The sequence below is a fragment of the Salvelinus namaycush genome, chromosome 1 (genome assembly GCF_016432855.1).
Source record: "Salvelinus namaycush isolate Seneca chromosome 1, SaNama_1.0, whole genome shotgun sequence".
Taxonomy (NCBI): domain Eukaryota; kingdom Metazoa; phylum Chordata; class Actinopteri; order Salmoniformes; family Salmonidae; genus Salvelinus; species Salvelinus namaycush.
In genome coordinates, this window is record NC_052307.1 from 20958880 (window position 1) to 20982713 (window position 23834).

At 41.4% G+C, this 23834-nt stretch overlaps 4 protein-coding genes across 7 annotated transcripts; 2 read left to right on the forward strand and 2 right to left on the reverse strand.

Moving 5' to 3' along the window:
* Window positions 1-1177: 1177 nt before the first annotated feature.
* On the forward strand, window positions 1178-13204 carry LOC120063016 (C-type lectin domain family 4 member E-like). Of its 3 annotated transcripts, XM_039013149.1 has the most exons (8): window positions 1178-1300; window positions 1951-2034; window positions 3652-3735; window positions 3877-3972; window positions 11508-11561; window positions 11628-11767; window positions 11845-11960; window positions 12535-12917. In XM_039013149.1, the coding sequence occupies exons 1-8, from the start codon at window positions 1279-1281 to the stop codon at window positions 12689-12691; spliced, it is 753 nt and encodes a 250-aa protein (XP_038869077.1). In that variant the 5' UTR covers window positions 1178-1278; the 3' UTR covers window positions 12692-12917. The 3 variants fall into 3 exon arrangements, with proteins under 3 accessions (XP_038869077.1, XP_038869241.1, XP_038869157.1); XM_039013313.1 differs by lacking the exon at window positions 3877-3972 and having other exon boundaries at window positions 12535-13204; XM_039013229.1 differs by lacking the exon at window positions 1178-1300 and having other exon boundaries at window positions 1733-2034.
* LOC120063259 (phospholipase A2-like) lies at window positions 12868-14427 on the reverse strand. The gene is made up of 4 exons (XM_039013560.1): window positions 14339-14427; window positions 13806-13962; window positions 13456-13589; window positions 12868-13214 (listed from the first exon to the last, which is right to left on the reverse strand). Exons 1-4 carry the CDS (start codon window positions 14385-14387, stop codon window positions 13099-13101), a joined length of 456 nt encoding a protein of 151 aa, XP_038869488.1. The 5' UTR covers window positions 14388-14427; the 3' UTR covers window positions 12868-13098.
* Window positions 13378-16407, forward strand: LOC120063184 (phospholipase A2, minor isoenzyme-like). Its single transcript, XM_039013433.1, has 4 exons — window positions 13378-15380; window positions 15577-15733; window positions 15821-15948; window positions 16137-16407. Exons 1-4 carry the CDS (start codon window positions 15335-15337, stop codon window positions 16259-16261), a joined length of 456 nt encoding a protein of 151 aa, XP_038869361.1. The 5' UTR covers window positions 13378-15334; the 3' UTR covers window positions 16262-16407.
* A 2973-nt stretch (window positions 16408-19380) lies between these two features.
* LOC120054351 (5'-AMP-activated protein kinase subunit beta-1-like) lies at window positions 19381-22132 on the reverse strand. 2 transcript variants are annotated; one of them, XM_039001764.1, is made up of 8 exons: window positions 22013-22132; window positions 20991-21176; window positions 20664-20833; window positions 20441-20534; window positions 20245-20359; window positions 19948-20081; window positions 19752-19820; window positions 19381-19555 (listed from the first exon to the last, which is right to left on the reverse strand). In XM_039001764.1, exons 2-8 carry the CDS (start codon window positions 21150-21152, stop codon window positions 19478-19480), a joined length of 822 nt encoding a protein of 273 aa, XP_038857692.1. In that variant the 5' UTR covers window positions 21153-21176; window positions 22013-22132; the 3' UTR covers window positions 19381-19477. The 2 variants fall into 2 exon arrangements, with proteins under 2 accessions (XP_038857692.1, XP_038857700.1); XM_039001772.1 differs by having other exon boundaries at window positions 19384-19555; window positions 20991-21171; window positions 22013-22118.
* Between the last annotated feature and the right edge of the window lie 1702 nt (window positions 22133-23834).

A 23834-nucleotide genomic window follows, 5' to 3' on the forward strand; every position in this document is an offset into this window, starting at 1 on the left:
CAATACGAGTATAGCACAGGAGGTTGGTGGCACCTTAAGTGGATGGGGAGGACAGGTTTGTGGTAATGGTTGGAGCAGAATTTTTTAAAATATTATTTTAAAATGTAACCTTTATTTAACTAGGCAAGTCAGTTAAGAACAAATTCTTATTTACAATGACGGCCTACCCGGCCAAACCCAGGCGGCGCTGGGCCAATTGTTCGCCGCCCTATGGGACTCCCAATCACGACCAGATGTGATACGGTCTGGATTCAAACCAGGAACTGTAGTGATGCCTCTTGCACTGAGATGCAGTGGCTTAGACAGCTGTGCCATTCGGGAGCACTCAGGAATTAATGGAATGGTATTGATGCTATTCCATTCGCTTTGTTCTGGCCATTATTATGAGCCGTCCTCTGCTCAGCAGCCTAGACTGGAGTATAGGATAAGTCAACAACATTATTTGGGTATGAGTTAACAGAATATTAACTTTTAAAAGTGAGATTTTTTTTAAATCATTACATTTTTACCCCTTTTTCGTGATATCCAATTGGTAGTTACAGTCTTGTCCCATCACTGCAACTCCCGTACGGACTCGGGAGAGGCGAAGGTCGAGAGCAGTGCCTCCTCCCAAACATGACCCCGCCAAGCCTTACTGCTTCTTGACACAACACTCGCTTAACCCGGAAGCCAGAGGCACCAATGGGTCGGTGGAAACACAGTACACTAAACCCTCCCCTAACCCGGACAACAATGGGCCAATTGTGTACCGCCTCATGGGTCTTAAGGTCACGGCCGGCTGCGACACAGTCTGGGATCGAACCAGGATCTGTAGTGATGCAGTGCCTTAGACCGCTGCGCCATTCGGGAGGCCTAAAAGTGAGATTTTAACTATACTTTTTTACAGTAGCCTACTAGCTATAGCCCTATGCAGAGACTATGTGACAAAATGACCCTAACCAACATTGTACCAGATTCTTCAGTTTTGCATCTACAGTAAACTAAATCACCAAATATGGACCCAACTGTACCGTATGGCAAATTCTACTCTGTCTGAATGAGTTCATAATAATCTTGACTTCTTATATAGCCTAGGCCTATGCTATCAAATCTTCTATATTGTTCTTTATATCAAGCTTGGATTGGTTACTTCTCAGAATTGTTTGTGTTCTTTGTTCAATATCACATATAACAAACTCAGTGGGAGGACTAGACACAAACACAACTTTGAACCTTTGGTCAAATACCAGAAGAAGACTGGACAGACTGATAGATCAGCTGAGAGCTGTTCACATTTCCATGAACATAACGGGAGTGAGAGGTAAGGGATAAATGCAGAGTGGGTGTCAGAGTTCCAAGATTTTGGGGGGTTTGTGTTTGGTAGTAGGCAGCAAAATCATTCTCACCATCATCAGATTTAGCCTAAACATTTACAATATGATATGTATGTAGCCTACTACATTTCGAACCTGGACTTTTATTGAATAATCATATCATAACTTAATATCATAACTTCATCTGAACTTAATTAGATTTTTTCTAAATACATAATTCTCTACTTTCCTCTAGTCTGTGTGTTGAGATTTTGACACATAATAATTAAAATTGGGAAATCAATCATCATGGTGTCTGTATTTCATGTGATTGTGAGATGCAGGTTAGCATAGAGACTATTGATTGAGAGGTTAATATTCAACTATTTAGTCTATGACCTTAAAACACAAGAGCTCCTATCATCTAACTGTCTTTTCATTTGCTTTACTGTCCTGGCACGAATAAATTCACTACCACAGCACAGGTTAATTTGGGACATTTGAACTTCAGATACATTACGGATTACCAGCTTTTCTATCTCTAAATTGCAAATGTCTGGACGCGATGAGTGACATGTTTCATTTTGAGTCAGGGCATATTGCTGACAAAAGCACTAAAGACCTCAATTCATTTTCAAAATGGAAATCTCTCCTCCAGAAATGGATTCCATTCAGTATGATGAATTTGGTACGTCTGACATTGAAAGTAACCACAGTCGGAGGAAAATCATCCCACAAAGAGGTAAACTAATCTATTTTAATCAATATCTGTTAATGTGCCTTCATATTCCATGTAATTTTCTCCATGTACAGTGGCAAGAAAAAGTATGTGAACCCTTTGGAATTACCTGGATTTCTGCATAAATTTGTCATAAAATTTGATCTGATCTTCATCTAAGTCACAATAATAGACAAACACAGTGTACTTAAACTAATAACACACATATTATTGTATTTTTCTTTTCTATGTTGAATACATCATTTAAACATTCACAGTGTAGGTTGGAAAAAGTATGTGAACCCCTAGGCTAATGACTTCTCCAAAAGCTAATTGGAGTCAACTAACCTGGAGTCAAATCAATGAGACAAAATTGGAGATTTTGGTTAGAGCCCCATTAAAAAACACTCACAAATTTTCAGTTTGCTATTCACAAAAAGCATTGCCTGATGTGAACCATGCCTCGAAGAAAAGAGATCTCAGAAGAATTGTTGCCTTGCATAAAGCTGGAAAGGGTTACAAAAGTATCTCTAAAAGACAGTCCACGGTAAGACAAATTGTCTATAAATTGAGAAATTTCCGCACTGTTGCTACTCTCCCTAGGAGTGGCTGTTCTGCAAAGATGACTGCAAGAGCACAGCGCAGAATGCTCAATGAGGTTAAGAAGAATCCTAAAGTGTCAGCTAAAGACTTACAGAAATCTCTGAAAGATGCTAACATCTCTGTTGACGAGTCTACGATACGTAAAACACTAAACAAGAATGGTGTTCATTGGCGGACACCACGAAAGAAGTCACTGCTGTCCAAAAAAAACATTGCTGCACGTCTGAAGTTCGCAAAAGAGCACCTGGATGTTCCACAGCGCCACTGGCAAAATATTATTTGGACAGATTAAACTAAAGTTGTGTTGTTTGGAAGGAACACACAACACTATGTGTGGAGAAAAAAGGCACAGCACACCAAAATCAACACCTCATCCCAACTGTAAACTATAGTGGGGCTGCTTTGCTGCCTCAGGGCCTGGACAGCTTGCTATCATCGATGGAAAAATGAATTCCCAAATTTATCAAGACATTTTGCAGGAGAATGTAAGGCTATCTGTTAGCCAATTGAAGCTCAACAGAAGTTAGGTGATGCAACAGGACAACAACCCAAAAGACAGAAGTAAATCAACAACAGAATGGCTTGAACAGAAGAAAATACGCCTTCTGGAGAGGCCCAGTCAGTCCTGACCTCAACCCGATTGAGATGCTGTGGCAGGACCTTGAGAGCAGTTCACACCAGACATCCCAAGAATATTGTGGAACTGATACAGTTTTGTAAAGAGGAATGGTCCAAAATTCCTCCTGACAGTTGTGCAGGTCTGATCTGCAACTACAGAAAACGTTTGGTTGAGGTTATTGCTGCCAAAGGAGGGTCAACCTGTTATTAAATCCAAGGGTTCATGTACTTTTTCCAACCTGCACTGTGAATGTTTACACAGTGTGTTCATTAAAGACATGAACAATTATAATTGTGTGTTATTAGTTTAAGCAGACTGTGTTTGTCTATTGTTGTAACTTAGATGAAGATCAGATGAAATGTTATGACCAATATATGCAGAAATCCTAGTAATTTTCTTCCCACTGTATATTATTTCAGGTATGCAGAGCAGGGTGGTTCATCTCCTGTATGGTGTCTTGGTGCTTCTCCTGTTGATAATACTGCTGATAACTGGACTTAAATGTAAGGCTTGCTTAATTGTACAGTTAATTTATAATTCAAGGGGACCAAAATACAAATCAAATTGTATTGTTAAACTCTCTATTACCAATTAATAATTTCATTTTTTTTTTCTTCAATCAATCCTTCCTCCATTTTCCTAAGTCTCTCAGTTAAACCAAGCGATAGTTGATGTCCATATTTACTTTGAGTCCCTGAACAAGACTGTGATGAGTGCTTGTGCCACATCTTCCAGTTCAGGTACAGTGATGTTTAAAGGCTTTTATTACTAAAGGGCTAATTAACCTCAGAGTCTTGTTGAAGGATTATATATTATATTAGACATGTACACTCCCCTCCTGTATTTATTTGGACAGTGAAGCTATAAAAAAAAAATACTCCAGTATTTTGGATTTGAGATCAAATGTTTCAAATGAGGCGACAGTACAGAATTTCCTCTTATAATGTATCAGAGGGTATTTTCATACATATTTGTTTTACCATTTACAAATAAAAGCACTTTATGTATCTAGTCTCCTCATTTGAAGTATTCATAAGTATTTGGACAAATTCACTTTTAGTGCATTAAAGTACTCAAAAGTGTAGTATTTGGTCCCATATTCCTGGCACGCTTTTGACTACAAACTTGTTGGATGCGTTTGCAGTTTGTTTTGGTTGTGTTTCTGTTTCGGAATATGTTTTGCCCAATAAGAACTGAATGGAGAATAATGTATTGTGTCATTTTGGAGTCACTTTTATTATAAGTAAGACTAAAATATGTTTTGGAACAGTTCTTTATTGATGTGGATGCTACCATGATTATGAATAATCGTGAATAATGGTGAGTAAGAAAGTTACAGAGGCACAAAGATCAATAACCCCTGTTATTGTAATGGTAAGAGGTTAGCATGTATACGGGGTATGATATTTGTGAAACTTTCTCACTTATCATTATTCATGATTCATTCAGGACAATCCTTAATCATGGTAGTATCCACATTATGTGTTTAGAAACATATTATATTATTATTTACAATAAAAGTGACTCCAAAATGACACAATATTTATTATTTTTATTTATTTTATTGGGCACCAAATAATCTTAAAACACAACCAAAACAAACAGCATATGGATTCAACACGTTTGTAGAGTCACAAGCTGATGTAATAATTGCCTGCTAGGAATATGGGACCAAATAGTACACTTTTGACTACTTTAATACACATATAAGTGAATTTGTCCAAAATTGCTCCCCTAAAATGGGGGGACTATGTACAAAAACTGCTGTAAATACCCTAAAATTACATAGGGAGTGCCAGAACAACCACTATCATATGGTATGGCATTATGATCACCTGTGGGAAGAAAAAAAGGACATTTCAGAACTCCATTAGCCAGATCAAAGATTGCCCCATTGTTTCAGACATGACCTGATTTGTATGTGTACATGGGGAATGTGTGTACTAAGCTAACATATGGAATTGTTTAAAATGGTCATACCATGGATAATTTAGATAGCGAATTTTAGGAGCCCTGTAGGTATATACAGTTGAAGTCGTAAGTTTACATACACCTTAGCCAAATACATTTAATCTCAGTTTTTCACAATTTGTGACATTTAATCCTAGTAAAAATTCTCTGTTTTAGGTCAGTTAGGATCACCACTTTATTTTAAGAATGTGAAATGTCAGAATAATAGTAGAGAGAATTATTTATGTCAGGTTTTATTTCTTTCATCACATTCCCAGTGGGTCAGAAGTTTACATACAGTCAATTAGTATTTGCCTATAAATTGTTTAACTTGGACCAACGGTTTCGGGTAACCTTCCACAAGCTTCCCACAATAAGTTGGGTGAATTTTGGCCCATTCCTCCTGACAGAGCTGGTGTAACTGAGTCAGGTTTGTAGGCCTCCTTGCTCACACACACTTTTTCAGTTCTGCCCACAAATTTTCTATAGGATTGAGGTCAGGGCTTTGTGATGGCCACTCCTATACCTTGACTTTGTTGTCCTTAAGCCATTTTGCCACAACTTTGGAAGCATGCTTGGGGTCATTGTTCATTTGGAAGACCCATTTGCGACCAAACTTTAACTTCCTGACTGATGTCTTGAGATGTTGCTTCAGTATATCCACATCATTTTCTTTCCTCATGATGCCATCTATTTTGTGAAGTGCACCAGTCCCTCCTGCAGCAAAGCACCCCCACAACATGATGCTGCCACCCCCATGCTTCACGGTTGGGATGGTGTTCTTCGGCTTGCAAGCATCCCCCTTTTTCCTCCAAACATAACAATGGTCATTATGGCCAAATAGTTCTATTTTTGTTTCATCAGAGGACATTTCTCAAAAAAGTACAATCTTTGTCCCCATGTGCAGTTGCAAACCGTAGTCTGGCTTTTTTATGGCAGTTTCGGAGCAGTGGCTTCTTCCTTGCCGAGCGGCCTTTCAGGTTATGTCGATATAGGACTTGTTTTACTGTGGATATAGATACTTTTGAACCTGTTTCCTCCAGAATCTTCACACAGTCCTTTGCTGTTGTTCTGGAATTGATTTGCACTTTTCGCACCAAAGTACGTTCATCTCTAGGAGACAGAACGTGTCTCCTTCCTGAGCGGTATGACGGCTGCGTGGTCCCATGATGTTAATACTTGCATACTATTGTTTGTACAGATGAACGTGGTACCTTCAGGTGTTTGGAAATTGCTCCCAAGGATGAACCAGACTTGTGGAGGTCTACAATTTTTTTTCTGAGCTCTTGGCTGATTTCTTTTGATTTTCCCATGATGTCAAGAAAAGAGGCACTGAGTTTGAAGGTAGGCCTTGAAATACATCCACAGGTACACCTCCAATTGACTCAAATTATGTCAATTAGCCTATCAGAAGCTTGCCATGACATCATTTTCTGGAATTTTCCAAGCTGTTTAAAGGCACAGTCAACTTAGTGTATGTAAACTTCTGATCCACTGGAATTGTAATACAGTGAATTATAAATGAAATAATCTGTCTGTGAACAATTGTTGGAAAAAATGGCTTGTGTCATGCACAAAGTAGATGTCTTAACCGACTTGCCAAAGCCATAGTTTGTTAACATTACATTTGTGGAGTGGTTGAAAAACGAGTTTTAATAACTCCAATCTAAGTGTATGTACTTCCGACTTCAGCTGTATATACTTAATTTAGATTATTTGATAAAATATTGAATTTGGCCTTTACTACTGTAGACCATGGAAACACATTGAATAATACATTCATAAATGGCAAAACAGACAGTCCAAAAATAAATAATAAGAAATTAGGTTTTGAATTGGCTGTCCTATATCTAGAATATATAAGAAAGCTCAGGAATTATTTTAGTTTTTTGGGACACATACAGTGCATTCGGAAAGTATTCAGACCCCATGACTTTTTTCACATTTTGTTACTTTACAGCCTTATTCTAAAATTGATTAAATAGTTGTTTTCCCCCATCAAACTACACACAATACCCCATAATGACAAAGCAAAAACAGGTTTTTAGAAAAAATTGAAATATGACATTTACATAAGTCCTGAGCGCTCTGGAGCAGGTTCTCTCTGTACTTTGCTCTGTTCATCTTTCCCTCTATCCTGATTAGTCTCCCAGTCCCTTCCGCAGAAAAACATCCGCACAGTATGATGCTGCCACCACCATGCTTCACCGTAGGGATGGTATTGGCCAGGTGATGAGCAGTGCCTGGTTTCTTCCAGACGTGACACTTGGCATTCAGGCCAAAGAGTTCAATCTTGGTTTCATCAGACCAGAGAATCTTGTTTCTCATGGCTTGAGAGTCTTTAGGTGCCTTTTGGCGAATTCCAAGCAGGCCTTCATGTGCCTTTTACTGAGGAGTGTCTTCCGTCTGGCAACTCTACCATAAAGGCATGATTGGTGGTGAAAGATTATTGGAATCTGTGTGGGTAGCTGGACAGGTAGAATGACTGACAGTGAAGGTAAACAGGTGGTCATGGATCAGGTGACAGAGGAATGGATGAGACTGAGGCAGGAATTCCTTTAACCATAAAGTGGTATATTTACTGGGTAGTTTGTCTGTGCTGCATAACAAAGGAAACAGAATAACATGTATCCAATCAAATTCATAATCACAAAGGTCAAATCATAACAATCATTCTCATTATTAACATAATTAGGTAATTCAGCAATTCAGTTCAATAAGAAGTCAATAGGAATCGTCATTGAGTCATTTCGGCTCATAACTATTCATCATAATCATGAGAATAATAATACAAATAATTCAATCAGTAATCGGTTATTTAATCTATAATCTCCATCAGTTTGATATCAGAATTGATCAGTTCAGCAAACAATAATGACGTTTCATATTTCATCCTTTCAGGTTTGTATTCATATGTACATGTAATTTCGTTACATTTCAACCATATGTCAATGGCATAATTGGCCTGTGATGATCTGTAAGGCCGTGATCATTATCCATTGACATAACACAATAGGTTTGAAGCATGTGCTCCAAGCCACGCTCCACGGTAATAACTATAAACAATAACTGATGGCCCGCTCTCCCGATCGCAACAGATAGTTCAGATGAAAGGTAACAGATTCGGTGGATTTACGTTGATTCATGGACGCACAGAATGTCTGGATTAGACGGAGTTAAGGAAGAGACAGCAGCGAGGTCTGGCGATGGCGATTTCCTCCTTTTAATGAGTTGAGGTCTGTCGGACATTTCCACCTGACCTAATTAAAGCGCCCCTGGCCCAGCTGAGCAAGTGGCCATGAATTAAAGGAACGATTCCACCAACTCCATGAGCCTTTCTACAGGTGGATTGCTGCAGAGATGATAATCCTTCTGGATAATCCTTCTGGATCTCCACAGAGGAACTCTGGAGCTCTGTCAGAGTGACCATCGGGTTCTTTATCACCTCTCTGACCAAGGCCCTTCTCCTCCTATTGCTCAGTTTGGCCAGGCGGACAGCTCTAGGAAGAGTCATGGTGGTTCCAAACTTCTTCCATTTAAGAATGATGGAGGCCATTGTGTTCTTAGTTGACCTTCAAAGCTGCCGACATTTTTTGGCACCGCTCCCCAGATCTGTGCCTTGACACAATCCTGTCTCGGAGCTCTACGGACAATTCCTTCAACCTCATGGCTTGGTTTTTGCTTTGACATGCACTGTCAACGGTGGGACTTAATACACTGTTCAAAAAAATAAAGGGAACACTTAAACAACACAATTTAACTCCAAGTCAATCACACTTCTGTGAAATCAAACTGTCCACTTAGGAAGCAACACTGATTGACAATACATTTCACATGCTGTTGTGCAAATGGAATAGACAACAGGTGGAAATTATAGGCAATTAGCAAGACACCCCCACTAAAGGAGTGGTTCTGCAGGTGGTGACCACAGACCACTTCTCAGTTCCTATGCTTCCTGGCTGATGTTTTGGTCACTTTTGAATGCTGGCGGTACTTTCACTCTAGTGGTAGCATGAGACGGAGTCTACAACCCACACAAGTGGCTCAGGTAGTGCAGCTCATCCAGGATGGCACATCAATGCGAGCTGTGGCAAGAAGGTTTGCTGTGTCTGTCAGCGTAGTGTCCAGAGCATGGAGGCGCTACCAGGAGACAAGCCAGTACATCAGGAGACGTGGAGGAGGCCGTAGGAGGGCAACAACCCAGCAGCAGGACCGCTACCTCCGCCTTTGTGCAAGGAGGAGCACTGCCAGAGCCCTGCAAAATGACCTCCAGCAGGCCACAAATGTGCATGTGTCTGCTCAAACGGTCAGAAACAGACTCCATGAGGGTGGTATGAGGGCCCGACGTCCACAGGTGGGGGTTGTGCTTACAGCCCAACACCGTGCAGGACGTTTGGCATTTGCCAGAGAACACCAAGATTGGCAAATTCGCCACTGGCGCCCTGTGCTCTTCACAGATGAAAGCAGGTTCACACTGAGCACATGTGACAGACGTGACAGTCTGGAGACGCCGTGGAGAACGTTCTGCTGCCTGCAACATCCTCCAGCATGACCGGTTTGGCGGTGGGTCAGTCATGGTGTGGGGTGGCATTTCTTTGGGGGGCCGCACAGCCCTCCATGGGCTCGCCAGAGGTAGCCTGACTGCCATTAGGTACCGAGATGAGATCCTCAGACCCCTTGTGAGACCATATGCTGGTGCGGTTGGCCCTGGGTTCCTCCTAATGCAAGACAATGCTAGACCTCATGTGGCTGGAGTGTGTCAGCAGTTCCCGCAAGAGGAAGGCATTGATGCTATGGACTGGCCCGCCCGTTCCCCAGACCTGAATCCAATTGAGCACATCTGGGACATCATGTCTCGCTCCATCCACCAACGCCACGTTGCACCACAGACTGTCCAGGAGTTGGCGGATGCTTTAGTCCAGGTCTGGGAGGAGATCCCTCAGGAGACCATCCGCCACCTCATCAGGAGCATGCCCAGGCGTTGTAGGGAGGTCATACAGGCACGTGGAGGCCACACACACTACTGAGCCTCATTTTGACTTGTTTTAAGGACATTACATCAAAGTTGGATCAGCCTGTAGTGTGGTTTTCCACTTTAATTTTGAGTGTGACTCCAAATCCAGACCTCCATGGGTTGATACATTTGATTTCCATTGATAATTTTTGTGTGATTTTGTTGTCAGCACATTCAACTATGTAAAGAAAAAAGTATTTAATAAGAATATTTCATTCATTCAGATCTAGGATGTGTTATTTTAGTTCCCTTTATTTTTTTGAGCAGTGTATAAGGATCGAGGAGGTGTGAATTCTGAGATGCCATTCTGCACACCGCTGTAGTACTGTGCCGTTATTTGCCTATTTGTGGCCCGCCTGTTAGCTTGCACGATTCTTGCCATTCTCCTTCGACCTCTCATCAACTAGCTGTTTTCGCCCACAGGACTGCTGTGGACTGGATGTTGTTTTGTTTGACTAGTCAGGATCTAGGCAAAGATGAACGGAGGGGTGGCGGGTAGCTTAGTGGTTAGAGCGTTGGGTCAGTAACCGGAATCGAATCCCCGAGCTGACAAGGTAAAAAATCTGTCGTTCTGCCCCTGAACAAGGCAGTTAACCCACTGTTTTCCGGTAGGCTTTCATTGTAAATAAGAATTTGTTCTTAACTGACTTGCCTAGTTAAATAAAGGTTTAAAAAAAATGGCGCAAAGTACCGATAGATCCTTGATGAAAACCTGCTCAAGACCTCAGACTGGGGTGAAGGTTCACCTTCCAACAGGACAATGACCCTAAGGACACAGCCAAAACAACGCAGGAGTGGCTTCGGGACAAGTCTCTGAATGTCCTTGAGTGGCCCAGCCACAGCCCGGACTTGAACCCGATCAAACATCTCTGGAGAAACCTGAAAATAGCTGTGCAGCAACGCTCCCCATCCAATCTGATAGAGCTTGAGAGGATCTGCAGAGAAGAATGGGAGAAACAGGTGTGCCAAGCTTTTAGCGTTATACCCAAGAAGACTCAAGACTGTAATCGCTGCCAAAGGTGCTTCAACAAGTAAAGGGTCTGAATACTTATGTAAATGTGATATCTGTTTTTATTTGTAATACACTTGCAAAAATGTCTAAAAACCTATTTTTGCTTTGTCAGATTGATGAGGGGGAAAAAACTATTTTAGCAATTTTATAATAAGGCTGTAACGTAACAAAATGTGGAAAAGTCAGGGGGTCTGAATAGTTTCCGAAGGCACTGTATATCAGTGGATAACATTGTAGATGCTTTGTTCATAATCTCTCACTCCTTCCTTCCTTCATTATCTTACTCTTGTCCCTTTCAGACCCAGCTACTATCAACCAACACTATTATGATGAATTTCAGCTTCCAGTGAGAGGTAAGTGACTTATTGGTAGATAAAGTCCATCCCTATCCATTGTGCAAAACATTGTGTCCTCCTCAGGAACTTGTAGTGAAGAATGGTGGTCCTTCCAGGATAGCTGCTACCTGGCATCAAAAAGGAAGCTCAACTGGAACAGTGCAGAGGAAAAATGTATTGAGCTGGGAGCACAGCTGCTTGTTCTTAACAGTGAGGATGAGCTGGTAAGGCCAAGGAGGTGAAGCAGTATCATATCAAGAGCTGTGGGCTACGTTAAATGTTCTCTATTTGTGCTGTTTAGGACTACATCTCCCAAGTGATTGATGCAGGAGAGAGATACTGGGTTGGGCTTGTGGAGAGAACACAAGAGGGCCACTGGACCTGGGTGGATGGAACTGACTACAAATCAACTCCACAGTAAGGGAGTACTGGGATGATGAGAGTAGGGCAGCAGCGGCTGGTGGGAGGACAGGCTCAGTGTAATGACTGGAATGGAATCAATGGAATGGTACCAAACACACCACACACATCAAACACATGAAAAAAACACTTTTTTGACTCCATTCCATTGATTCCATTCCAGCCATTACAATGAGCCCATCCTCCTATAGCTCCCACCACCAGCCTCCTCTGGAGTAGGGATATTGTGTATTACATCCTAAAAACACAGTCACCAGACATTATAATTAAGCAATAAGGCCTAAGGGGGTGTGATATATGGCCAATATACCACGGCTAAGGGCTGTTCTTATGCACGACGCAACGCAGAGTGACTGGGTACAGCCCTTAGCTGTGGTATTTTGGCCATATACCACAAACCCCCGAGATGCCTTATTGCTATTATAAACTGATTACCAACCTAACCAGAGCAGTAAAAATATATGTTTTGGCATACCCGTGGTATACCACGGCTGTCAGCCAATCAGCATTCAGGGCTCGAACCACCCAGTTTATAATAGGTAATATCCTTCCCTCTACTGTCTTTGCTCAGCTTCTGGGATAAAGGGCAACCAGACAACTGGCAGGTTGGTGTGAGTGGAGAGGACTGTGGACAGCTTCATGACGGTCCACACAGACGACGCAAGCTTTGGAATGATGCAGACTGCAACCTAACGTACAACTACATCTGTGAGGCAAAGGGGAAATGAGAAACAGAAACACATGCTTGCCATTGACACATGAGCTGTAAGCTATGCCAGTGCTGCCTGACTGATATAACATGACAGTCTCAGGATACAGGAGAAAGGATGGATTTCTTTCAGTGACTGTACAACAATCACAAATTATGGTATTGAGGATAAGAAGCACACAGTGTACAACGTGAGCTTATTCACAGAATAATGTTTAATTAAACCTTGGTATGTCAGAATTTAATAGCTTTCTTGGAGGTCTTTTCATCAGATATTTTTCCAGTTCAGCATCTACTCTATCTGTGGGTGTATATGAAAAGCAATAACCAATACAGAGGCACATATTGGATCATAACAGCTGTTATTGATTTCAAGAGAAGGTGGGCCACTGCAGGTTATGTCCTGGTTTCCCGTGCATTTCCATACTAGCAGTTCTCACCGGGAAGGTGCGCATGCTCTGGGTTGTACCCCGCCTTGTCAAAGCACATGGCTGCTTTTATGTCACACTCACAGATAAACATCTCACATGGATTGTTGTTTTCTGTATGAGAGAGAGAAAGAAGAAAAATTGAGGAGGTGGGAGGGGAAGAAGAGGGAAAATTGAGAAAGAGAAAGATGGGTAATGGTAAATAGTTTTCAAGGGGGAAGGAAAATAGAGCTTCTCCAATTTTAAAAGATGCAGAGGACTAGACCATCCTAAAGAGGGTGCTGTTGCAGAATAAAAGTTATATTTTGACAAAGGGACTGTTTTTGAATCCTATAGTTATGCTGATCACACTCGCCTTTGCAGGTGACAGTCTTAGAGGCTCTGTCACACTGGTAGCTATATATTTCAGTGTAAGGGTTGTCAAAGATGCCCCAGCACTCCTCGTGCTGCATGGAATCAGAGTAGCAATAGTCATGAACCTGACAGCATCTGGAACACACAGAGGGCATCTGTTTCAATACAAGTACAATGACTGACTTCCCGTTAAAGCTAATGTATATAGCCCCCCCCCCCCACACACACACACTGTATAACTCCCGCCGTCCACCTACACAGTGTACACAACCTCCAGGTTCAAATTCATCCTCTCAGATTCTTGCCGTGTTCACTACCCCTGACCCCATCTTCCCCTCCATGACTGCGTACCTGTCCAGATCATCCACAGGTGTGCCTGAGCCACCCTTCCCACAGTAGCAGCCGTAGTCAGCATAGTCCAGCACAGGCCAGCTGCTAGGGTTAACACAGACGATCATCGCTCTGAACTGCCATAGTGCCCATGGGTTGCGTTCATGCACCGCCAGCACTGAAACACACGAGAGGCCACGTCTCAGACAGACAGAGCACATTCAAATATCTACACCGGACATTACCATTTTTATATCAGAAACAAATAAAAACTAGTGAATCACTCAAATGGAACCATACAGCATCATGGTTGAACTGGGCAACGTCACATTCACAACTGGGCAACGTGACTGGTGAGCCCTTATTGCTTAATGTAAATGTATTTTGCATAACCAGCTGTGAGTAAAATATTTTGCAGTGCACACTGACTTGACTAAAGGAATATTTTCTGCAAAGAAAGCTATGACAGGATGACTGTACACTGCTCTGTTATTAAAAAGCATAGACAGCATCAAAGCTCTGTCTTAAAATACAGTGTAATTAATAATACTTACAGACTGGCAGACAGAAGGCTAACAGCAGCAGCGTGTGAGAAGACCTCATTTTGGCGATGAAGAGTATCACTGATCTGGAACGCAACTGATATATATAGAATCATGGCCTTTAGGGGCAGGCTTTGGATGATTAGATAGGGTGCGATACACAGTGGACTGCACAGACATATTATAATAAACACTTGTGTATAGTGATAAAGGTGCATTGAATCACATTTCAATACCGGTTACATGTTTTATTTATTTAACCAGGTTAATCTCACTGATTAAAAATCTTTTTCAAGAGCGATAGGATAATATGCAGAAATACAGGAGACTCATTAGGTCATTGTACAAGGCTTGACTGGAGTTGTGTAATGGAAATGTGTGGGAATTTAAGCATGTGTTTTGTCATTTACACAGCTATCTGCTGGAATGTACTTTGGAAGAACATCAGGGGAAATGCAAAATGTACCTTTCAGAGTATTAGCAATTGATATGATAGAGGACAAGGCTGGTATTTCAACCCTAACAATGACTGCTTTAAGAAAGCAATATAAAAGAGGAAAAATGACATAAATCAGTCTAATTTGATTGGATATACCATAGAGAATTAAAATATTTATTTAATCCAGCCATAAAACATCCACCAGCCAATATTTCAGTTAGGATTTGACTTACTTAAACTCTACTTTATAGACCCGAGGCTGATATTACTCAGCAGCCCCTAATAGCATAACAGCTCCTGTCATTTTAGTGTCATGTAGAAATCACATTCAACCCATGTTTTCCTTTACGTGTCATATCATGTTTCTGTTTTGAATTTGTATATGTAATAGCAGTAGCAATCTTGGGTAAACAAGTTTAGAACCTGAGGAAAGCATTTTAGCTGAGATATCATTCATATTCCTGGCTGTATGACACAACCCCTCCCAGTTTACCTCCCATTTTAGCACTTGTTCTCCTTGACCTCCCTTCATCTAATATAAGAGGAGGTAAGGTTGGTATATACCCTCAATGTTTCCTGTCATGCATCCAAAATCCCTCCTGTTGCTGCTGACAGGTAAGCCTGTCACATTTCAATATTGATTCGAAGCTTGTTGTCCACTTTTTCACTTGCCTAAGAATATACATAAAGTCTGAGATGATTTCAGATAGAATAATAATCATGTGTGCCCTCTGTAACTCTTATTTGGAACCTCAATGTCAGGAATATGTGCAGTAGTGTGACTGATAGCTTCACCTCCCTCCTCTGCCAGCATACGTAGCCCATGGTTCACTGCAGCCCCAGGCTCTGTGGCAATTTGGCAGAATGATCACGTGCACCCAGCCTGATGTCAACCCCTTCATGTACAATAACTATGGCTGTTGGTGTGGCTTGGGGGGGACTGGGACTCCCAGGGATGACCTGGATAGGTAACTGGATTTCATTCCACTTGTGTTAGACATCATGACCAGGTTTTTCCTGTATATCTCAGAAAACGCGTAACTTTCTTCTCTCAGGTGTTGTGAGGTCCACGACCTCTGCTACCGAGCGAGCAGGCATCTTCCAGAGTGCCGTCCCATCATTGACGTCCCTTACATCAAGGTGTACATATTCTCTTGCACGAATGGGCAGGTCTCCTGTTCAGGTAACAACTGAATTGTAGAAACAATAAAATCATTTGTGGACATACATTTTCAAAAAACTATACAATCTGCCCAAGCTCTATATTGTCAGATGCAATGATGTTTTGAAGTAAAGGTGAGGTTTCAGCTTTCTGATTATAACTGCAACTAATGTTTATCATGAGCCTAAACCTGTTTCCTCACGCCTCAGCTTCCAACGATGTGTGCCAGGCCTCAGTGTGCGAGTGTGACCGAGTCGCCGCCAACTGCTTCGCCCAGTCCACCTACAACCCTGAGAACAATAACCTGGACCCCAAAACCCACTGTATCACCTGAGCCAAGACAAATCCTCTGGAAGCAGTACGAACATCTGAAACTACTGTAGATTCACTGAATGTTTATGAATCCTGTTTCATGGATGTGTGTCATGTTTGCTGGAATGGAATTTACTGTGCCAATTAAACTGTTGACCTATTAAATGATTGAATGGCATTCTTTTGAGTATGTGTTTGTTAGTTCTGTATTTGTATTGAACACATAGAATTCTGTGTAAGTAATAACTGGAGAATACCTTTATACAGTGCATTCAGGAAGAATTCAGACTCCTTGACTTTTTCCACATTTTGTTACTTTACAGTCTTATTTTAAAACGGATTAAATAAAACAATCTACACAATCTACACAATTTTCCTCAATCTACACACACAATACCTCATAATGACAAAGCAAAAACAGGTTTTTAGAAATGTTTGCAAATGTATACAAAATAAAAAACAGAAATACCTTATTTACATACAGCACCAGTCAAAACATTGGACACATCTACTCGTTTGGACACACCTACTCAAGGGTTTTTCTTTATTTTTACTATTTTCTACATTGTGGAATAATAGTGAAGACATCAAAACTATGAAACAACACATATGGAATCATATAACCAAAAAAGTGTTAAACAAATCAAAATATATTTTATATGTTAGACTCTTCAAAGTAGCCACCCTTTGCCTTGATGACAGCATTGCTTACTCTTCGCATTCTCTCAACCAGCTTTATCTGGAATGCTTTTCCAACAGTCTTGAAGGAGTGCTGAGCACTTGTTGGCTGCTTTCCTTCACTCTGCAGTCCAAGTCATCCCAAACCATCTCAATTGGGTTGAGGTCAGGTGATTGTGGAGGCCAGGTCATCTGATGCAGCACTCCATCACTCTTCTTCTTGGTCAAATAGCCCTTACACAGCCTGGAGGTGTGTTGAGTCATTGTCCTGTTGAAAAACAAATGATAGTCCCACTAAGCGCAAACCAGATGGGATGGCGTATCGCTGCAGATTGCTGTAGTAGCCACGCTGGTTAAGTGTGCCTTGAATTCTAAATAAATCACAGACAGTGTCACCAGCAAAGCACCCCAACACCATCACACCTCCTCCTCCATAATTCACGGTGAGAACTACACATGCGGAGATCATTCGTTCACCTACTCTGCGTCTCACAAAGACACCGCGGTTGGAACTAAAAATCTCAAATTTGGACTCATCAGACCAACTGACAGATTTCCACCAGTCTAATGTCCATTGCTCGTGTTTCTTAGCCCAAGAAAGTCTCTTCTTATTGGTGTCTTTTAGTTGTGGTTCTGTTGCAGCAATTTGACCATGAAGGCCTGATTCACGCAGTCTCCTCTGAACAGTTGATGTTGAGATGTGTCTGTTACTTGAACATCTGTGAAACATTTATTTGGGCTGCAATCTGAGGTGCAGTTAACTCTAATGAACTTATCCTCTACAGCAGAGGTAACTCTGTGTCTTCCTTCCCTGTGGTGGTCCTCATGAGAGCCAGTTTCATCATAGCGCCTGATGGTTTTAGCGACTGCACTTGAAGAAACTTTCAAAGTTCTTGAAATTTTCCGTATTGACTGACCTTCATGTCTTAAAGTAATGATGGACTGTCTTTTCTCTTTGCCTATTTGAGTTGTTCTTGCCTCAATATGGACTTGGTATTTTACCAAATAGGGCTATCTTCTATATACCACCCCTACCATGTCAAAACACAAGGTAGCATTAAACGCATTAAGGAAAGAAATTCCAAAAATTAACTTAAGGCACACCTGTTAATTGAAATGCATTCCAGGTGACTACCTTAAGAAGCTGGTTGAGAGAATGCCAACTGTCAAGGCAAAGGGTGGCTACTTTATAGAATCTCAAACATCAAATCTATTTTGATTTATTTAACACTTTTTTGGTTACCACATGATTTCATATGCTTTATTTCATAGGTTTGATGTAGAAAATAGTAAAAAATAAAGGAAAACCCTTGAACTGGCAAGTGTCTTCACTGACATTTTCAACCTCTCCCTGAACTGGTCTGTAATACCCACTTTTCAAGCAGACCACCATAATCCCTGTGCCTAGGAATGCGAAGGTAACCTGCCTAAACGACTACCGCCCTGTAGCACTCACATCTGTAGCCATGAAGTGCTTTGAAAGGCTGGTCATGGCTCACACCAACACCAACATCCCAGAAACCCTAGACCCACTCCAATTCGCATACCGCCCCAACAGATCCACAGATGGCGCAATCTCAATCACACTCCATTCTGCCCTTTCCCACCTGGACAAAAGGAACACCTATATGAGAATGCTGTTCATTGACTACAGCTCAGCGTTCAACACCATTGTGTCCACGAAGCTCATCACTAAACTAAGGACCCTGGGCCTAAACACCTCCCTCTGCAACTGGATCCTGGACTTCCTGACAGGCACCCCCAGGTGGTAAGGGTAGGCAACAACACATCTGCCACACTGATTCTCAACACTGGTTCCCCTCAGGGGTTTGTGCTTAGTCTTCTCCTGTACTCCCTGTTCACCCATGACTGCGTGGCCAAGCACGACTCCAACACCATCATTAAGTTTGTGGATGACAACAGTGGAAGGCGTTTCTGAATACTTATGTAAATGTGATAACCGTTATTCTTTTTTTATACATTGTTAACATTTCTAAAAACCTGTTTTTGCTTTGTCATTACGGAGTAGTCTGTAGACTGACGAGGTTGAAAAAACGATCTAATCCATTTTCAAATAACAAAATGTGGAAAAAGTCAAGGGGTCGGAATCCTTTCCGAATGCACTGTAATATAGTTATTGGAGTGTACGAGTGGAAGTGAGATCAAAAGGTGTTAGACCAAGAATCAATATGCAAAAGCAGTCTAACAAGGTCATTTCTGGACTGAATCCAATAACTTTTTGTCCACCTTGGTTTGTGTAATTATATGGCTATCTTCCACTTTCTGGTGTAGTTTTGGAGCAGCTGGTTTTGTCTCACCATTACACAAGGATACATTTCCATTAACTAGCATGATAAGTGTCTGTTTGGCAAATGCAGGTCTTTTTCCTTGAGCTAATATGAAGATATCTGAACAGAACATTTTAACTCTTAAAGGTCAAGTGGTCATATTATTTACAAATCCTCTGAGATAGAGAGAAGTTTAATCATCGATATAAAAAACAGAATTATACAATAATAGATTTGAAACGTTTCTAGGCAGGAAGCACATGATGGCATGATTAGATCGGCTTGTACAGAAGTGTGGTCACATACTTCTTTTTGTAGCGGTGGGTTGCGCTAAGAACCATCACCCCATCCTGAAAGAAAATAAAATAGACACGGATCAGGCAGGAATGTCTTGAGATGCAGAGTTGAGGTCTATTTAACACAGAATTTGAATTGCTCTATTCTATGTCAAATTCAATTGACAACAGGGAATGTAATTGACCCCATCTCTGCTGAGGTGTCTGGTCTAGTGAGGAAACAAATTAGTTGAGAGCAGCAATGATTTACCTTGATGGAGAGGGCATAGAGGTGGTTGAGCATCACATGGTTGGGCTCTGGAAGAAGGGCTGGGTCACACTGTTCAGGATATAGAAAACAAACAATTAGCACTAAGAAATTGACACCAATCAGAGAAAATAAAAACATATTTCCACCATCATGACTCCCAATGAAGGTGTTCTCCAGCCTCTAAACCATCACTCACAGACACGCCAGTGTCCTTATTGAGTAGGACTTGCAGCAAGTGTGGTGGCAGGATGGGGGGGTTCTTGAGCTTGTCGCTTGTCTTGGTTATGTATGGGTCCTGCTGGTAGGGTCCCGGAGGGGAACTCGAGAGGTCTGAAATCACAGGGACACACACAATGATTCAATGTGCAGTAAACCACCAGGTGAAATTAGGCACCTTAATTAATTTATCATCAGAAATTAAATGGCCTTCAACACTAAATGGAGTTGTTATTGGTAAAACACATAAATTATGATGGTAATCAAGCATCAGTACCTGACATATCTGCACATTCCTGAGAATCAATCATGAGGGCTTCAAACACCTCAAAGTCAGTCCTCTTCACCTGAATGACATTATTGACAGTGCCAGTTTTGGTCGTCAACACAGCCTGTGAAGGATGAAATACAGTTGAAAGACTGAACACAGAGGGAATGTTATTATATCATTCCGACAGAGGGTTTGTACTCACCCCTGTCGGGTCGAGGGTCCACTGTCCATCTACACAGAACTTATACTGGTGCTCTCCCTCAGGCAAGTCCACAACCGCTGCAAAGTTGTTCTGGCTGGGTCAGAAAAATAACACAATACAAACAAAATTGAGCAGGAAACATCATTCAATTTCAATCAGTATGAACTATTCACATTTTGCCAAATTAAAGTGCTTTGTTCAGGTTTTCCCCAAACCTGCTCACCTTTTGTTGAGGGGAATCTTGGTGGCCCAGTTGTTGAATGATCCAGACACAAAGATCTCTTTGCCAGCGCCTGTCCAACGGAACACAGTGGGCTTGGCCTGACTGGGACATTTACTGTCACTCTCAAGGTCCCTCTGCCAGGCTAGAAACTCCTGGATCTCCTGAGGAGCCTGGCACAATTGGACTCACATTAACAACATCACTACACATTGAGGCCCACAGAAAAAAAAGTTGGGTATAGCCTGCCCTACAGGCAACCTTGTAAATACTTTAATGTAAATCTGAATGAATTAATCCCTTTAGACTTCACTATCTATATTTCTGTACGTTTTTAGCCTCTCGGGTGTTAAACAGGTCAGCATCATCTGTGCTGTCCATGAGAATCTTGGGCCGTGCGCCATCCTTGGCACCTTGTCCATCATCACGCTGATAGGGTCTCTCACCCTGACCTGCACTGGCCCGCTCACCACTGCTGCTGTTGTTTCCCATTCTGACTCAGCAACAACCACTGCACTGATCATCAACACACAAGTATGAAAAAATTATCAACAACAATAATACTGTCAATATAGTACACACCAGCCCTGTTATATACAAGGCACATTGACATAATGTAATATGAATATATCTTCTAATATCTGACATTTACATGACAGAAAATATTTTCAGAAGCTGGCCTGGTTGAACATTTAGCCATTCTGAGCATTTCCTTGTTGAACAGACAGCTTGCACTAGGGTGGGACAGCAGCGTTCCTGTGTATATTAAGACGTGCAATGGGTTGTGCTCAGAATTGATAACTAGGACAAAAACGGCAGTTTACTTAAAAACTATCCGTCATTAAATCTACTCGGTGTAACAGTTGGGATAATGGGACAATTCGGAGTACAGCCCATTTCTCATCCCTGGTTGAGGTAGGGGCCTATGTTTCCAAGCCATATCTCGCGCAGGCTACACCGTGCCTTAATATACACAGGGATACTGTCTGATCGCAGTGCAGCTGTAAATAAGCAGGATCGAATCTGTTGGCGAATCCTCCACCAAAGCCTATTGTAATTTATTGAGAAATGGCCAAGACCAAAATGTAAGCATTTGATAAAAGATCCCCGTCTCCTGACATGACCAATACCCCTAACCCCAACACAAACGTGCTCGCAAAAACAAACACCGGCGCAGACACACACTGACATTAGGTTTGCGTTTCCGTGCATAAGCAAAAACCATATGACCTACTATATATACCACCTATGGCAAAAACTGCCTCGTTACTCAAACTTAAAAACACATCACATCCGGAAGATCCATGCCAAAGTAACATTGAAGTAGGCCTAATTGTTTTCACTTTTCTTACCTTCGTTTAATTTCTGGAAATTCTAATACTGGGAATCTACGCTATTGTATTTCCTATCGCCATTTTCCCCTGAAAGGGTAAATTGTAACCTAACCCAAAGACAAACAGTAGGCTGCACGAGCACACACCTCTTCCTGTTTTTTCGCATTCGAAGTCACGCCTGTCTCGGAATGATTTTTCAGACCATTGAGGACAGTTCAATTTCACAAACTAGTGTAACCTTTTCTAGGTCACAACATAAAACACTACTCTGATTTAACAAACAAAATGTGAAGCTGTAGCACATTTTAGGATTGGCCATAATGGATTCCTAGGTTTAAAAAAGGAAACGTTCAGGGCCCGGTTTCGCAAAAGCATCTTAAGCCTCAATTAATTTTAGAACCATAGAATTTATCCTATGGTTCTAATTATGAATTTAGCCTTAAAGTGGCAATCAGCATTTGAAACAACAACAACACGTGAATCCGCTCCTGTTTCGGGAAAAAGCCAAGGAATGAGACTGGAGAAATGTAACAACTCTCAAATTCATAGACAGAGCAATGAATGCAAGGACTGACCATCCATGATATCACAATTATAGTTTTAACCATGTTTTGAGGCTATATAGTGTTAGTTTACATGTACTTTGTTTACCAATATTGGAGTAAAACAAGCTTATATGTTGGGTTCTGATGTGGTATGACAGTTATACAAAGCTCATGAGGCATTCGTCAAGAATCAATGGGTAGGGTACAACATTTCTTTTAATCATTAAGTAAAAAAATTGATGTAGGAAACTGCAGATTGACACTTTAAGATGATTTTGGGAAACCGGACCCAGGTCCAAGAACAGACCTGGGTTATGTCGCTTGAACTTTTGCTATGGTGCGGTTTGTGCTGAACTATACGTTTTTCCAAAACGTTATGTAGGTTCTTGAACAGACTTTGAGAAAAGTTTGCTCTGTTCGGTGGGTGTGTCGGGGTGTGGCTTGAAGCAATGAGTGACGTATTTAAAAGGCAGATGTGCAATTTGAGCCCACAACCCAACCCTCCCCGTTTTTCAACTAGTCGTTCAGTACAGCACCATTTCCGTTCAATTGAACGTTCTATTAGATTTGTATGTACTGAACGCAGCCCATGGATAGGAACCTTGATTCAGCCTTGGGATAATTTTTATTGGAGCGAATGGTTGTGAAATAATTATAATAATTTGTACACTGCAAATTGACGACAACTAAACCGAAAAAGAGATTGAATTTGAAAATAACAATAATTTCATACCTGGATTACATTGATAAACGATCATATTCTCTTTCTTTATTTGTGTGAATACTTGGGAACAGATTTCCGGAATGATTTTATTTTTGGATGAATTCCTGGTGATTCTGGTGATTCTATGTGAGTCTTTTTTTAAATTATTATTATTATTTGTTTTAATTAAAACTTTTATTTTTTTTAACTTTTATTTAACTAGGCAAGTCAGTTAAGAACAAATTCTTATTTACAATGACAGGCTACCGGGGAACATTGGGTTAACTGCCTTGTTCAGGGGCAGAACGACAGATTTTTACCTTGTCAGCTTGGGGATTCGATCCAGAAAGTACCTGCCGCCACTTTGGGGGCCTGTCATGCCAAAGTGGCGGCAGGTATCTGTCATGCCAAATAATGTCCCCCGGCCAAATAGTGTCCCCCTCTACGTCACAATGGGATTCGATAAACTATTAGTGTCTGGGTGTTGGGCAGAACCCCTAGGTCCTGAAGAACAGGAGCAGAGTTAAAGGGAAAAGGGTAGGAGACCGCGACGTAAACAAGAAGACACACAGGTTACTCTTTACTTGAGAAG

Excerpts from the sequence above, each read along its gene's own strand:
- LOC120063016 (XM_039013149.1), top strand. The coding sequence starts at position 1,279 with ATGAACATAACGGGAGTGAGAG. Across the intron at positions 11,768-11,844 it reads TTAACAGTGAGGATGAGCTG|GACTACATCTCCCAAGTGAT; the intron begins GTAAGGCCAAGG and ends TGTGCTGTTTAG. Across the intron at positions 11,961-12,534 it reads GACTACAAATCAACTCCACA|CTTCTGGGATAAAGGGCAAC; the intron begins GTAAGGGAGTAC and ends GTCTTTGCTCAG.
- LOC120063184 (XM_039013433.1), top strand. The coding sequence starts at position 15,335 with ATGTTTCCTGTCATGCATCCAAAATCCCTCCTGTTGCTGCTGACAG. Across the intron at positions 15,381-15,576 it reads CCTCCTGTTGCTGCTGACAG|CATACGTAGCCCATGGTTCA; the intron begins GTAAGCCTGTCA and ends CTCCTCTGCCAG. Across the intron at positions 15,949-16,136 it reads TGGGCAGGTCTCCTGTTCAG|CTTCCAACGATGTGTGCCAG; the intron begins GTAACAACTGAA and ends CTCACGCCTCAG.
- LOC120063259 (XM_039013560.1), bottom strand. The coding sequence starts at position 14,387 with ATGAGGTCTTCTCACACGCTGCTGCTGTTAGCCTTCTGTCTGCCAGTC. Across the intron at positions 13,963-14,338 it reads AGCCTTCTGTCTGCCAGTCT|TGCTGGCGGTGCATGAACGC; the intron begins GTAAGTATTATT and ends CGTGTGTTTCAG. Across the intron at positions 13,590-13,805 it reads CCTGTGGATGATCTGGACAG|ATGCTGTCAGGTTCATGACT; the intron begins GTACGCAGTCAT and ends TGTGTGTTCCAG.
- LOC120054351 (XM_039001764.1), bottom strand. The coding sequence starts at position 21,152 with ATGGGAAACAACAGCAGCAGTGGTGAGCGGGCCAGTGCAGGTCAGGGT. Across the intron at positions 20,535-20,663 it reads AAGATTCCCCTCAACAAAAG|CCAGAACAACTTTGCAGCGG; the intron begins GTGAGCAGGTTT and ends TTTCTGACCCAG. Across the intron at positions 19,821-19,947 it reads ATAAGGACACTGGCGTGTCT|TGTGACCCAGCCCTTCTTCC; the intron begins GTGAGTGATGGT and ends TATCCTGAACAG.